The sequence below is a fragment of the Austrofundulus limnaeus genome, unplaced genomic scaffold (assembly GCF_001266775.1).
Source record: "Austrofundulus limnaeus strain Quisiro unplaced genomic scaffold, Austrofundulus_limnaeus-1.0 Scaffold168, whole genome shotgun sequence".
In the NCBI taxonomy this organism is placed as follows: Eukaryota; Metazoa; Chordata; class Actinopteri; order Cyprinodontiformes; family Rivulidae; genus Austrofundulus; species Austrofundulus limnaeus.
This window is the reverse complement of record NW_013952570.1, coordinates 1018491-1032243: the sequence shown is the minus strand read 5'-3', so window position 1 is coordinate 1032243 and position 13753 is coordinate 1018491. Positions and strand designations below refer to the sequence as shown.

Genomic DNA, 13753 nt, shown 5'->3' with positions numbered 1-13753 from the left:
TAAATAAATAAATAAATAAACTAAACATCTTATCGATGACTGCAGTTTGTTTTATTTATTTTTTTCATTTTCAAAAGAAAGACTTTACAGTACACAATGAGATTACCATGTGACAAAACGTAACGTGTGCGCCTGACATTCAGAGCGCGTACGAACAGAGTGCATGCATGGTGRCTGTCGGTGTCCTGTTATTCCCGTAACATGAAGAGAATCRCRTTTTCTTTTTGTACGTCTCCAGACAGCACGTAACATCGCCAGAAGTAGTTGATAACAGAATAATCAAAACTTTCGTAATAGTAGACGTAGTCCCAGCAAGTTTGCGACTTGTACTTCCTGTTCCATACAGGCATGCGTCTGACGTAATGACACTTTGCGTAGCCCTACTGATTCGCTCGAATTAAAAGAAAAAATATTCCTGTATCCACATYGTAATCCGGATCMTCACCAAAATTTAAWGGTGTGTTCCTTGGGCCAGTACCCACATGTGGTAAAAATGTCATGACAATCTGTCCACAAGTTTTTGAGTAATTTTGTCCACAGACAGAACGACAGACAGCTGGACAGACAGACATACGCGACCGAAAACATTACCTCCTTGGCGGAGGTAATAAATGTTTGATTTTATGCATATAATTTAGTTTGAACCTCTCTCCACAGACTGAACTGGATAATGTGTCCGCCTTGCTGGAAGACGCAGAGAGGAAAGGGATCAAGACGGCCAAAGATGTCGCCGGTTTAGAGAGCCAGCTCCAAGACACACAGGTGACAAACACTGTTCACTATTCTGTTGATTTTTAATGAATCTTTCTTTTAAAGTAATCAGATCCACGTTTATTGTTGCGCAGGAGTTGCTCCAGGAGGAGACCCGTCAGAAACTGAACCTGAGCAGCCGCATTCGCCAGCTGGAGGAGGAGAAAACAACTCTGCAGGAGCAACAGGAGGAGGATGAGGAGGCGCGCAAGAATCTGGAGAAACAGCTGCTGACTCTACAGGCTCAGGTAGGACGCGTGACCTCTGCTGTTCAACGTGTTTAATGCACTCAGTCTCTGATTGTGTTTGTGTTTGAAGCTGTCAGAGAGCAAGAAGAAACTGGAAGATGACGTCGGAACAATCGAGAGCCTGGAGGAGGTGAAGAAGAAACTGCAGAAGGATCTGGAGCTGGCTACTCAGCGTCTGGAGGAGAAGACCATTGCTTTTGAGAAAATGGAGAAGACAAAAACTCGTCTTCAGCAGGAGCTGGACGATCTCACGGTTGACTTGGATCACCAGAGACAGATTGTGTCCAACCTGGAGAAGAAACAGAAGAAGTTTGATCAGGTTACAATCCGTTTTGTTTTCCAGCAACAACTTGCTGGGGTTCTTATGTTTTGTTTTGCTTTTTTGTGTAAACTGACTTTATGGAAGTATAAATAGGTTAATCCTCCTGTTTTTCAGTTTACACAGGTTTTAAAAGTCACCTTATATCACCACTTTTGTTTAAATACTGATCCACAATCTCATCTGTAGATGCTAGCCGAGGAGAAGAGCATCTCGGCTCGTTTCGCGGAGGAGCGTGACCGTGCCGAAGCCGAGGCCAGAGAGAAGGAGACCAAAGCTCTGTCCATGACCAGAGCTTTAGACGAGGCGCTGGAGGCCAAAGAGGAGCTGGAGAGGATTAACAAGCAGCTCCGGGCTGAAATGGAAGATCTGATGAGCTCAAAGGACGACGTGGGCAAGAATGTGAGATGATGGCTTATCCTACTTCCCCCTTGTTTGGCTTTATTTCCCCCCTTCTTTTACTACTTTTCCCACATTTCCCCACATTTCTCAGGTCCATGARTTAGAGAAGTCCAAGCGCACGCTGGAGCAGCAGCTGGAGGAGATGAAAACTCAGCTGGAGGAGCTGGAGGACGAGCTGCAGGCCACCGAGGATGCCAAGCTGCGCCTGGAGGTCAACATGCAGGCCATGAAGGCCCAGTACGAGAGGGACCTCCAAGGCCGGGACGACCAGAACGATGAGAAGAAGCGAGCTCTTGTCAAACAGGTGCCAGAATGTAATTTTCAGAAATTACTGAGCTGTAATGAACCTTGACTCATTTTTACCTTTCCTGACTTGGAATGCCCTCCCAGGTGCGAGAGATGGAGGCTGAGTTGGAGGATGAGAGGAAGCAGAGAGCTTTAGCTGTAGCTGCTAAGAAGAAACTGGAGATGGACCTGAAGGACATTGAGAGTCACATCGAAGGAGCCAACAAGGCTCGAGACGAAGCCATCAAACAGCTGCGCAAGTTACAGGTACTGGTTTTACTCCTCTTTAATCGTGAAGCTTTTCATTCAGTCTCCTCCAGTCACTGAATGACTTTGCCTCCTTCAGGCTCAGATGAAGGACTATCAGAGGGAGCTGGAGGACACCCGGGCCTCCAGAGACGACATTTTTGCCATGGCAAAAGAGACTGAGAAGAAACTCAAGAGTCTGGAGGCTGAGATCGTTCAGCTACATGAGGTCAGTGCCACCTAAAACTACAGCATTTGGCTATGTTGCTGGTTTATGATGCTAACATTTTGTTCAGTTTGGGCTGAAACTTAGTTTTTCTCCTCTGCAGGACCTCGCAGCCTCCGAGAGGGGTCGGCGCCACGCAGAGCAAGAACGAGATGAGCTGCAGGATGAAATCTCAAACAGCACCTCTGGAAAGTAAGATGATGCTATTCAAGCTGAGCACACTGACCTGTGCCAGTAAAATCAATCAATGGGTAGATGCTGTCCACCCCAGCAGTTCATAAACTACAGGTTAGATGAACACCGGACTCATTTTTGGTCCAACACAGGCATTTACTTCTTGGGCAAATTACAGAGTTTAAAAATATTTATAAAAACTTTATTTATTTCACCAGGAAAAACATTAAGAACGGTTTTGAAGTTTACAATATTAGCCTGAAAGTGCTAAAACAAAATGGGAATATGGAGAAGGGCAATAACATTTCAATACATACTGTACAGTGGCTTTTCGTTCATTCTGCAAAACAGTCACGACTCGGTGAAAAGGTCCTTCAGTTTGTTTTTAAAAGCAGGAAATGAAATCAGTGTTGAGATGCTGTGTATTTTGATAAAAGCTCCAATCATTTGAAGCAGTAAAACAGAAAAACACAARACCAAAAGAAGACTTAGTTTTAGGGGCTTTCAATTCAATAAGTTGAGGAATGAGTTTTGCATCTTGAGGGGGATTCAAGTGACTGATTTAAAAAAGGAGGTGAAAGACCTGGTAGTATTTGATAAATGAGCAAGAGCCAGTGGATATTACGACGGGACTGCAAGGAAAACTAAATAACCTGAGTACAACAGACAGTGATGTGTTTTATAAGAGACACAACAAATCAAATGGTGAAATGATAGATTCCTTTGAGAGCATGGTGATAAATTGTCACTTTAATCAAATAAAGGAAGAATATACATTTCAACAATGACTCTTAKCTGAGGATGTAAAAGATGAATGGCTTCTGTACAGGAAGCCAAATTTTGCTTTGACCCTAGTTTGCAGCGTGGTAATGTAGATGGATAATGAACTGTCTAACCAGATTACCAAGGATTTGTAGTCTTTAACCTGCTCAAGGGTTGTTTCATCAGTAGTAACAAAGAGCAAGTCTTGGGGTGGTGGTAGGGGTGGGGGTGTTGCAGGATTTGTTTATTTTTTTTACAGTTAAAACCAAAGGACTTTGTTTTCTTATCATTCAAGGATAATTCTAAATTTGCAAAGATGTTTTAAATGTCCAAGAAGCTGTGTTTTAGACTGAAACAGTGGCTGTGTCTAAATTCAGAGGCTGGGTCCKAAGGACCCGGCCTACCTGGTCTAGGTGGGCTGGGTCCTTGGTAGACCGCGAAGACCGGAAAAAAGTGGCTGTAGATTTGGACGCTCTAGCCTCCCATCCTTACCCCAGCGTACGTCCTGTCACCTTGAAACCGTCACAAYGCTAAACACAAGCAAAACTAGATTGAAATTAGACAAATATCTATATTTTAGTGTTATTATTATCACAAAACAATAAAATTAATTTAAAGGCAATATTTGAAGAATTAACGAACCTGCCGTAGGTGCACATTTATTTCACTATACCAGCTCGTTTTATTTCTGACAAGAATAATAAAAACATGTCCATACAAATGACAAAAACATTAACAACACAGCTGCTTGAAACTTTGAATTTTTTTACCGCCAGATTTGTGATTAAAATTGTATTTCTTCCTTTCGCTTCGTCCGCCATTATGAGCAGAAAAAAAAAATCTCCGGTCAGCCTGCAATGCATTATGGGATAGGATGGGTCAAGAAGGATCCATCGGACCTTTCCCTCAAATTTGGGTCCAGTTTTGACCAAATTTTGACAGCCTCCAGCACGGCGCTGTGACATAAGCGGCTGACAAATTCGGCCTTCGGAGGACCCGGCCTCTGAATTTGGACACAGCCACTGTTTCAGGGGATGGGCTGAAGGCATACAAAATGGTGTCWTCAGCATATAGGTGTACAACACCTTTAATAACAGCTTATGGAATATCATTAATGGTCCAAAGACAACAATTCAACTTTGAAAAAATAAACAGTAACAACAATCCCCAGCTGTATACACCAACAAAAGCACCTGTTTAACTTTGTCATTGCACCAGTAAGTATACAATATATGGGCATAGGGGTGCAGTTGCTAAAGATACTTGAGAACCCCTCATCAAGAGGCACAAATTAAAGCGTTTTAAACAGACTGAACACCGGTTCTTGTTTGCTGAAGATATTACGCTTCTCATTCGAGGCATTTAAAGAAATCTGTGAACATCATATTGATCATCTTTTTTACTTAATAAACTGGTTCTTATGGACCACAAAGTAGATGCTGCTCTCTTTCTCCTTCAGAGAAGTTCAGGAGTCAGTGAAAGCATCAGAGAAGCCAATTACTAAACTTCTCTCTAYTTGTCAGAGCTGCTCTGATGGATGAGAAGAGGAGACTGGAGGCTCGGATTGCCCAGCTGGAGGAGGAGCTGGAGGAGGAGCAGGGCAACATGGAGCTTCTCAATGACAGATTCAGAAAGTTATCCATGCAGGTGTGATTTATTCTCTGTGTTTTGTCRAGGTCAGCGCTGTGGGTCTTRTAATCMTGAGGCTGCAGATTTAAACCCAGATTGCAGCAGAAAAGGGCAAAAAAAAAGCTAAATCCTTCATGTGAGTTTGCTCARTGTGGTGACCCCTGAAGAAGGGAGGAGCCAAAAGAAAACCAGCATAATGTGACGTGCATCCTTCAGATAGAAAATGTCACAGAAAAAGATCACTGTCTTTCAGAAACTTGGCATAAAACACATGATTTTACCAGTTTTAACTTTATAACTGTCATATTTTCTTTTGAACTTGGCTCAGCCAAAGTGAAACAGGAAGTGACATCAGAGGAGATATCTTTAAGAAAAGAAACTCTCTGGTCTTTGCTGAAACAATATTATTTCAACAATGACTCCTTCATCTCTTTGATAGTGACTCAAAATAATCTAAAAAAAAAACATCAGATTTTTCTCTACAGTCTGATGTCAGCCATTGTAGCAACACTGTTCACATGCAGACTTTCCCCTTTGACATCATTTCCTGTTACTTCACATGTGAATATCTCAATAACTGTCCATCTCAGCGGTGCAATTTTTGGCAATATGTTATCAGTGCAACACTATTTATTACAAAATTAGATGTCACAGGCACTTTAAAGCTCATAACGTATTAGACTGTTCTGTTATTTTCTAACTCTTTCTGTGACATGCTCCTCCCCTCGCTACACCTCCTCCAGGTGGACACCCTGACCACAGAGTTGAGTGCAGAGCGCAGCACGGCACAGAAAAGCGAGAACGCTCGCCAGCAGTTGGAGCGTCAGAACAAGGAGCTGCGGGCCAAGCTGAGCGAGCTGGAGGGTTCTGTAAAGAGCCGGTTTAAGGCCACCATCACGGCTCTGGAGGCCAAAATCACTCAGCTGGAGGAGCAGATGGAGCAGGAGGCCAGGTGAGGAGGAATCAAATAAACTTTTTTTTAACTGAGAACTGTGTCGGGATAAATTTGCGATCGTCACTTTTTCTTCACTGAAGGGAGCGAGCAGCGGCCAACAAGATAGTGAGAAGAACCGAGAAGAAGCTAAAAGAAGTTTGCATGCAGGTGGAGGATGAACGTCGCCATGGCGACCAGTTTAAAGAGCAAGTATGTTTGCTGCTCATTAGAGCCCCATGTTTTTGTCATGTGTGTCTCTTCTTGAGTGGGTGTTCTTAAATGTAATTTCACTGTGCTCCGGACAATGACAGTAAAGGCATCATTCAAGTCAATCAATCAATCAATGTTACTCTGTTTTCATGCTTTGGACCAGTTTTAATTAGTATTCCTGTTTAAGAGAAGAAAACCTTTTCAGCAGTCTGTTTTTGTTGTTTCTAGTTGGAGAAGGCCAACTCTCGTATGAAGCAGTTGAAGCGGCAGCTCGAAGAGGCCGAGGAGGAGGCGACGAGGGCCAATGCCTTGCGCAGGAAGCTGCAGAGAGAGCTGGACGACGCCACCGAGGCCAGCGAGGGTCTGAGCCGCGAGGTTCACACACTCAAGAACCGTCTCAGGTGCAGCGCAGGCGCTTCTYATTCACAGCATCCAGGATTCACAACCACAGAAAGATCCGTTTCTTTTTTAGAGCTGCATCTCTCCTGCTGAATTTCTCACTTTCTCTTTCACAACTCTTGCAGCTTTAGAAAATACAATTAAAATAATACTTAAAAATTGTGGCTAAATCCAGATTAGTGAGACTTTTGGTAGCAGTACAGCATACTGCAACAGCAGTGAGAAACTCCAGACATTGTTGCTGCACAGTCATACTTCACAAAGAATTATCATACACAAAGATCACAGCARGATGGACTTAACATGTTTAAACAAACTCTTCTTATTCCTCTCGCAAACTCCTTATACAGTTTCTACACCAAAGCATCACATTTTGTCAGCTTAGATTATTACAAAATAAAAATCCCTAATTACTACGGGGTTTACTAAATTTAGCACAAAAAGTATGGAAATTAGTGTTTGGTAGATTATTTCTTTGTTGTAACAATGCTTCTTGGCTATAAGTCATATACCGTTGCAAAGTCTGTTCATTTCTCTTTTAAATGGTGCCACATTTGTAAGGAACATGCATTTGTGGGATGAGCAGTACAGCTGAGTATGTGGGTTGTGYACATGAAATATTTTACAAATTTCTGTCAAACAGCATTTATTTTGCTGTTGACACTTGTTTTGAGCTTCTGGTTCTCCAAGGTGTTGCCAATCAGGTTCACACTATAAGATTATAGCCAAGCAGCATTGTGGCAACACGACGGCTCAGTGGTTAGCACCGACGCCTCACAGCAAGGAGGTCCTGGGTTCGATCMCCTATTCTGACCTGGGGTCTTTCGATGCAGAGTTTGCATATACTCATGCTTGTGTGGGTTTTCTCTGGGTGCTCCTATTTCCCCCACCCCCAAAAAACATGTACAAAAGGCTGCCTTCAGGCCCAGGCCGCCCTTGAAAAAGAGATCTCATTGGGACTTGCCCGGTTAAACAACGATAAATAAATAAATAAAACATTACAACAAAGAAACAATCTACAAAACACATATTTTCTTACTTTTTGTGCTGAATATCAATGGTTGGCACAGCTAAAAAACAACAACTTTTATAGAAAATATGGCAGAATCTAAAGCTAGACTTCTAATATTTTATATATCAGTCCACCACACAGCAACCAGTACAATGTACCACTGCACTTCTGTATCACCTTTGAATGTACCCACCTCATGTGGTCAGTTTCAGTGGTGTTACAGCCGATAACTAAACTTCAACATGGATATCAAACCAAAACCTAAAGGCTTGTGACAAATGTAAGTCAACGCAACTCAAAATCCTTCATAGATCACAGATAAAAGTGTTTATATATCTTTTAGGGGTAAGATCTAAGAAAATAGAAGCAAAATCACAGTGCATTGCATGCTGGGTAATGGTCGCCATGTTTTCTGATAAAGCCAGAAGGCGAAGCTACAGCTGACAAACAGGAAAGCAGATGTAGGAGGGAAAAAAGGCCTGAGTTAGGGATGAGGTCATGGTTATATTTATGGTTTGCGGCCCATGTTGGCGATAGTCCTCAGTGTAGCCTTCATAAACAGCTGTGAAACGAGGCGGTCTAATCTACGGGTGACGTCTTTGCATGAGCAAGCACTGCCCCATTACCATAGTGGTACTTTTTATATCACATGCTTTCAGTTGTCTTTTCACAGTAAAACTTCACAAAACTCAGTATTATTAATGTCCTGATGCATTTCAGTAATCCAGGTAGAAAAATCAAAAATAAAAATAAGTAGGTCCTCTGGATGGGTTCTTCTTTAATAAAACATTTCGTCTCTCCTCCAAGAGACTTCTTCAGTCTGATGAGCTTCAGGTGAACTCAACCTTATAAGCACTGCCTCCACATGAGCCAGCACAGGCTAGTAACATCTACAGGCCAGCTGTCACTCTTTCAGGGATGAAGATGTTCTCATCCTTGATAAAGAAGAACACTGGTTTGAGAGAGGAGTAAAGGAAGCTATGTTTGTAAAGAAAAACTGTCCACCATTAAACAGAGGTGGAGATCTTCATGCCCAGTTGTCCTCCTCCTGCAACGCTGTTATTGCAAGTGACTCCGCCCCCTGTGAGCAAAAGGTATAAGTCAGGGCCCAAACGATAGTCAGGTAATGGTCACATGACCCTCTATGAACAATAGAGCTAATCAAGGCACTAACGACCTATTGTTTGGCTGATGGTCCTCTTTTGCATGTGACTAACCTGTTTGTCCATGTGGAGGCAGTGCTTATAAGGCTGAGTTCACCTGAAACTCTTCAGACTGGAGAAGTCCCTTGGAGTAGAGACGAAAAGTTTCATTAAAGAAGAACCGGTCCAGAGGACCTACTTATTGTTTCTTTTTGATCGATATTATTAAAACGTTACACATAACAAGGAAAAAAAGCATTTAGCTTTATCAAGAATGTTGCTGCTGCATGTGAAAGGCGGTCTTACTGAAAATATCAAGGAATTAGTGACGCATATTTAAAGATTTTTAAGAATAAACTATATTAATTTAACACGAGTTACGTCCATTACYAGTTAATGAAGTTAATGCAAATACTAAAACACAAAATATTAGTTCTGCTATTAAGGGGTTAGCGGATGATTTGAACTGCTCATCATTGGTAAGTGCAGAAGAAATTGACGTATGTTGGAATTTGCATTGGCACTCTTCAAATTGTCTTCAGAAACATTTTGGTTGTCTCTGTGCTCTTGCCTGTGGTGTCAGAACCCTTACCTTACCTTTGCTCCTCCTCCTCCTTCAGACGAGGCGGCCCCATCAGCTTCTCCTCCAGTCGTTCAGGCCGACGCCCACTGCAGGTGGAGGGAACCTCTCTGGAGCTGCTGTCAGACGACGAGCTGGAAAACAAGATCACTGACAACAACGCCAACGAGACCCCGGCTCCCCAGCCAGAGTAGAAGAACAAGAATCCTCCATCGACGCCTGCCTGAGCAGGAACCCGTTTCTGCATTTAAATGAATTTTCCAGCAGCTCCTCTGTCTCCAGATTACAGCCATATAATCTAAACCCATAGAGTTTTATTTTATCTAACCTATAATCCCTCATCCCCAGCAGACACCAGCAGTTGGAGCTCCAACACTCTCACTTTCACCCCACTTCATTTTAAACACTTCTCTGCCTTCACCCTCCTGTGAGCTGCAGAGCTGATCAGAAAGCCTAAAACCTCCAGTAACACCAATAAACCCCTGCACACGTTAGAAACACGTAACCCAGCTCGTAATGCAGCGAGTGAAAAATATTCTGACCTGGAGCAGCAGTTAGCTGCTTAAATGCTTCCAAATGTTACAACGAGACTGTGATATGTGACTGGAACAAACTGTAAAAAAAAAAAAAAAAGAAAGAAAAGAGTTTCTGATTTGATTTTGTCATCTGTCTTCATCATTCTGTTGGTGCATCTTAYGAATCAGTTTAATCGTGTACGCTGAGCTGGAGCTGAATAGTCATTTTCGGGTCCTGTGCCTGGGATTGTTTGCTTGCATATGAATATAGAAATGTGACTGTAAGCTGCCTTGTTGCCTCAGAGCTGCAGATTATTGTTTTGTTTTTCAGGTGTTCGACAGTAGGTTAGCGTTGACTTGTAACTGTTGGGTGTGAGCGCTCCTCTTCCCTTGCTTCTTCTATTGTGCCTTTTTCACTCATTTGGAAATCATTTATGCTTCACATATAGCTCACATATTGAATCATGTATAATTCCATGAAGGTATTTTCATAAGAAATATCATAAATTTGCATATTTTAATGACATTTTAGTGGAAACCTGACAAATGTCTTCCTCCAGCTTTTTATGTCCTGATGATATTTGATGTGTCGGCAGCACGAGGATCTTTGTAGATGGGTGCTGACTTTTCTTGTTCTAACCTTTTGTACTTTGAGTTATGAAGATTTGAAAAACAGTCCAATAGAGTCCTTCTGTATTTATATCTCTGCCATTGTTTACAATACAAACTGCATTCATACTGCAGCCTGCTCACTRTCACACGTTAATCCTCTAAACTCTTTTCTCATGAGTTACATTGGAGTAATTAGGAGTTTTGTGTTGCATTAAAGTCTTGGTTGAGTTCTAAAAGGTTCAGTAATGATCTCCATTCAAAGTTTTGGGTTTAAAACAACATAAAATAACATTTCACTAATTATTAATATTTTATTGAGGGTGCAAATATGGTGCAGTTAATACTCTTCTGTTTCTGTCACTTTTTTTGCTGCACTACTCCTCACACAGCTTTACAAAGAGTGTGAAAAAACATCAAATTAAAGGTCTAGAATTTCCTGAAGGAATGCATATCTCTTGCTGCCTTTTCTGCCAGACTTTTAAACTGAAATCCATCTTGTTCTGGGAGGAAAAAGGGAGTGTAAGCCTTTTATATCAAACCTTGTAAATTACATGGTGCAGGATTTCATGTGACGTGAAATCATGCAAGGTCATTTAAACATAGGRAAAAATTTGTTCAAATATTATTAATTATATCAAAAAGTCCCTCAGGAAACACAATCATAAACTTTCTCCAGATTCACAAAACAGGTAAATTGGACAAATAAAGTCCCATGACTTTAATAGCAGTTCTGCAGGGGGAAGCATTTAGACCACAATTTTATGACCCAGACGAAAGCCACACCGTGCAAAAATAAATCATACAAACCAAAAGCAGGCACTGAGTTTAAATTCATCAGAGCTATAATTACATCAAAGTTTTTTATGTTTGTCTCAGCTGTGGACTTCAGTGCAACTAATATCTGACACTGCTGTGAACAAAGCAATGCAACTTTCTAACTGTGTCGTCAAAACAGGTATGTTGATAAATTCATGCTTATTTTTGCTGTTTATTTAACCCTGCAAAAGTACAAACCAAAAATGTGGTTTAAATGCAAAACTTCTAATTTTGTTTACAAAGTTCAAGTTGTTACAACAAACAAAATTACTGCTGTACAATGCAATGTCCAGTACACAGTTTTGTCCACTAGATTTCGCTGTTTTCATAGAGTGAGCCCCGCCCATGGTGTCCACTGTCAGCGTCATGGAGCAACAATGGTGACGAAACAGGGCGACAGCTCACAGCCGTCATAAGCCCAACTGGATCTGTGTCCCAAATTATCTGTATTTTTTTTTACTATAAATTAATACAATTCTTTAAGTTTTATTAAACAATCATGTAAAACAGCAGATATATACAGTAAAAATATATAATTTATAAGTAATGATCTAAACCAGACCTGAAGTCAGTTAATAACTTAAACTTTTAACTAGATGAAAAATTATGACTTCAACTTATTTCTTACCTGTCATAATATTCACTTATAGGATGGAACTTAACTGATATTAGCTAAACATCTTCTAAACAGGTCAGGTTTGTCTACTGAAACTGAAAAAATAATCAAATATTATTTTACAGTGTAAATATGAATCAGAAGCACAACCAGCTTGTACTATTTAATAATTTGTGTTAAATTGTAGCATGATTCAGTAGAGTGCTACACTCTGCATAACAAGATGCTACAGAAGCTAATACTGCATCTGCTAAACAATTTATTGAATAACTGAAATTAAAATAAACTTATAATGCTGATGTAAATTGTTACATTATTAACTTCAGTTCTTGTCAGATCACATCCATTTTATAAGCTACAGTAGATCACACGGTCACCTGGTCAAAACTCACTCCAGCTGTTTTATCTACCTCCATGTTCACAAAACTGCAACAATCCTTCCAAAGACCAGGTGTATAAAAAATAATTTCTTTCTCTAAAAGGCAGGATTCTGTCCAGGTGAACTTACACTGCAATGTGAGTTTGTTGTTTGTCCAAATGAAAACTTTGATACAATCCTGTGCTTTGAGGGAAAGATAAAAAACCTCTGTCTCAACTTTACAGGCCTCTTGTTAGTGATCAGGCTACACAACCTGCTCCGCCTGTCCACATGAAGCCAGTGGGGCGGGCTGAGAGGGCAGCATAAGCTTACTAATCAGCTCAGGACAACCTGGCAGCATGAAGAACGCACAGTGATCCACTGCTAAGGAATGGGGAAAGAGATAAATAAATGGAAAGGAGCGAACAAAGAGATAAGACAGATGAGCTTCATGCAGGTGTAAGTGGGCGGGGCAGAAGCAGAAGCCAACTTAGGGAAAGTCCTGAGAAGATTGAACTGAGAAATTAAACATAATATCCACAAAAGGAAATAAACATAAAACACAAAAGACTATCAAAACCCTCGACCCCATAAAAACACAGATCCTGACAATAGTTAAGGTGTAGAAATATGTTTGACCCTGTGTAGATTAGAAAAAAATCCATGCARGGATTAAAATTACGTTTATGTCCATGAATGCAAGGAAACTTCTGAATATAAGCACAAAGTGAGGCTTTTATCTCAAAACCCCTCATTTTGACACTATATTAATATATTTGTATTTWACTTGCTGACTGTTTAGTTTAAATTTATCAGTCTGAGCCAAATGTCGTTAACCTCTTATCCTGTGCAAACTGTCCGGCCTAAAATTCCTTAAACTAACCTTATATTTTCTTTAAATTTGTGAAATCCTTCAATTACGGTAATTCTATGTTGAATAGTTGGTGAGGAATTTAAGCAAGCTTCTAAATTATATGAACTGCTATTAAAAAAACAATGACTTCACTGTTCAACTTGATTTTTTTTAGTTTAAAATAAAATAACGTTAAAAAAATCCTCAGTAGTTTGAAGGATCAAAGGTGCAGATGCTGAGCTGTAGGTGTGGCAAATAATACCTGACATTCTGCCATATATTTACATGCAGTGTGCCTGACGATTGTTGAAAGACGTGGAAATATAACCCAAATTGTTTGCACAGATTAAAAGAAAAAGTTCAGGAACAATAAGGTGCCTTTACACTGTCAGAATACAGTCGATATGGGAAAAGTTGCAACATGAGACAACTCTTATCTCAACTTGGAAACAAAAAACTCGCTGCATTTCCTTCTTTATTTCTCGGCATTAAGCAAACAGGTTGAGCGACTCATCCGGATTGTTGGTGGTTTGGGAAGTTCCAGAGTTGACGAGAACAAGATTAATATTTTTTTTCCTTCAGTGTCAAAAATACGGCGGGTAAAATAAGTATTAAACACGTCACCATTTTTCTCAGTAAATATATTACTAGAGGTGCTAATGACA

At 40.7% G+C, this 13753-nt stretch overlaps 1 protein-coding gene across 1 annotated transcript in view; it reads left to right on the top strand.

The window, feature by feature from the left end:
• The window catches only part of LOC106523885 (myosin-10), a gene marked incomplete in the record, with an annotated part of 84879 nt that extends 73993 nt beyond the window's left edge, over positions 1 to 10886 (top strand). Inside the window, 13 exon segments of the mRNA XM_014017461.1 lie at positions 658 to 762; positions 846 to 998; positions 1069 to 1317; positions 1507 to 1719; positions 1811 to 2023; positions 2110 to 2271; positions 2351 to 2479; positions 2580 to 2668; positions 4936 to 5059; positions 5785 to 5993; positions 6077 to 6185; positions 6414 to 6586; positions 9359 to 10886. Coding sequence (XP_013872915.1) covers positions 658 to 762; positions 846 to 998; positions 1069 to 1317; positions 1507 to 1719; positions 1811 to 2023; positions 2110 to 2271; positions 2351 to 2479; positions 2580 to 2668; positions 4936 to 5059; positions 5785 to 5993; positions 6077 to 6185; positions 6414 to 6586; positions 9359 to 9512 — 2082 coding nt within the window.
• Positions 10887 to 13753: the final 2867 nt, after the last annotated feature.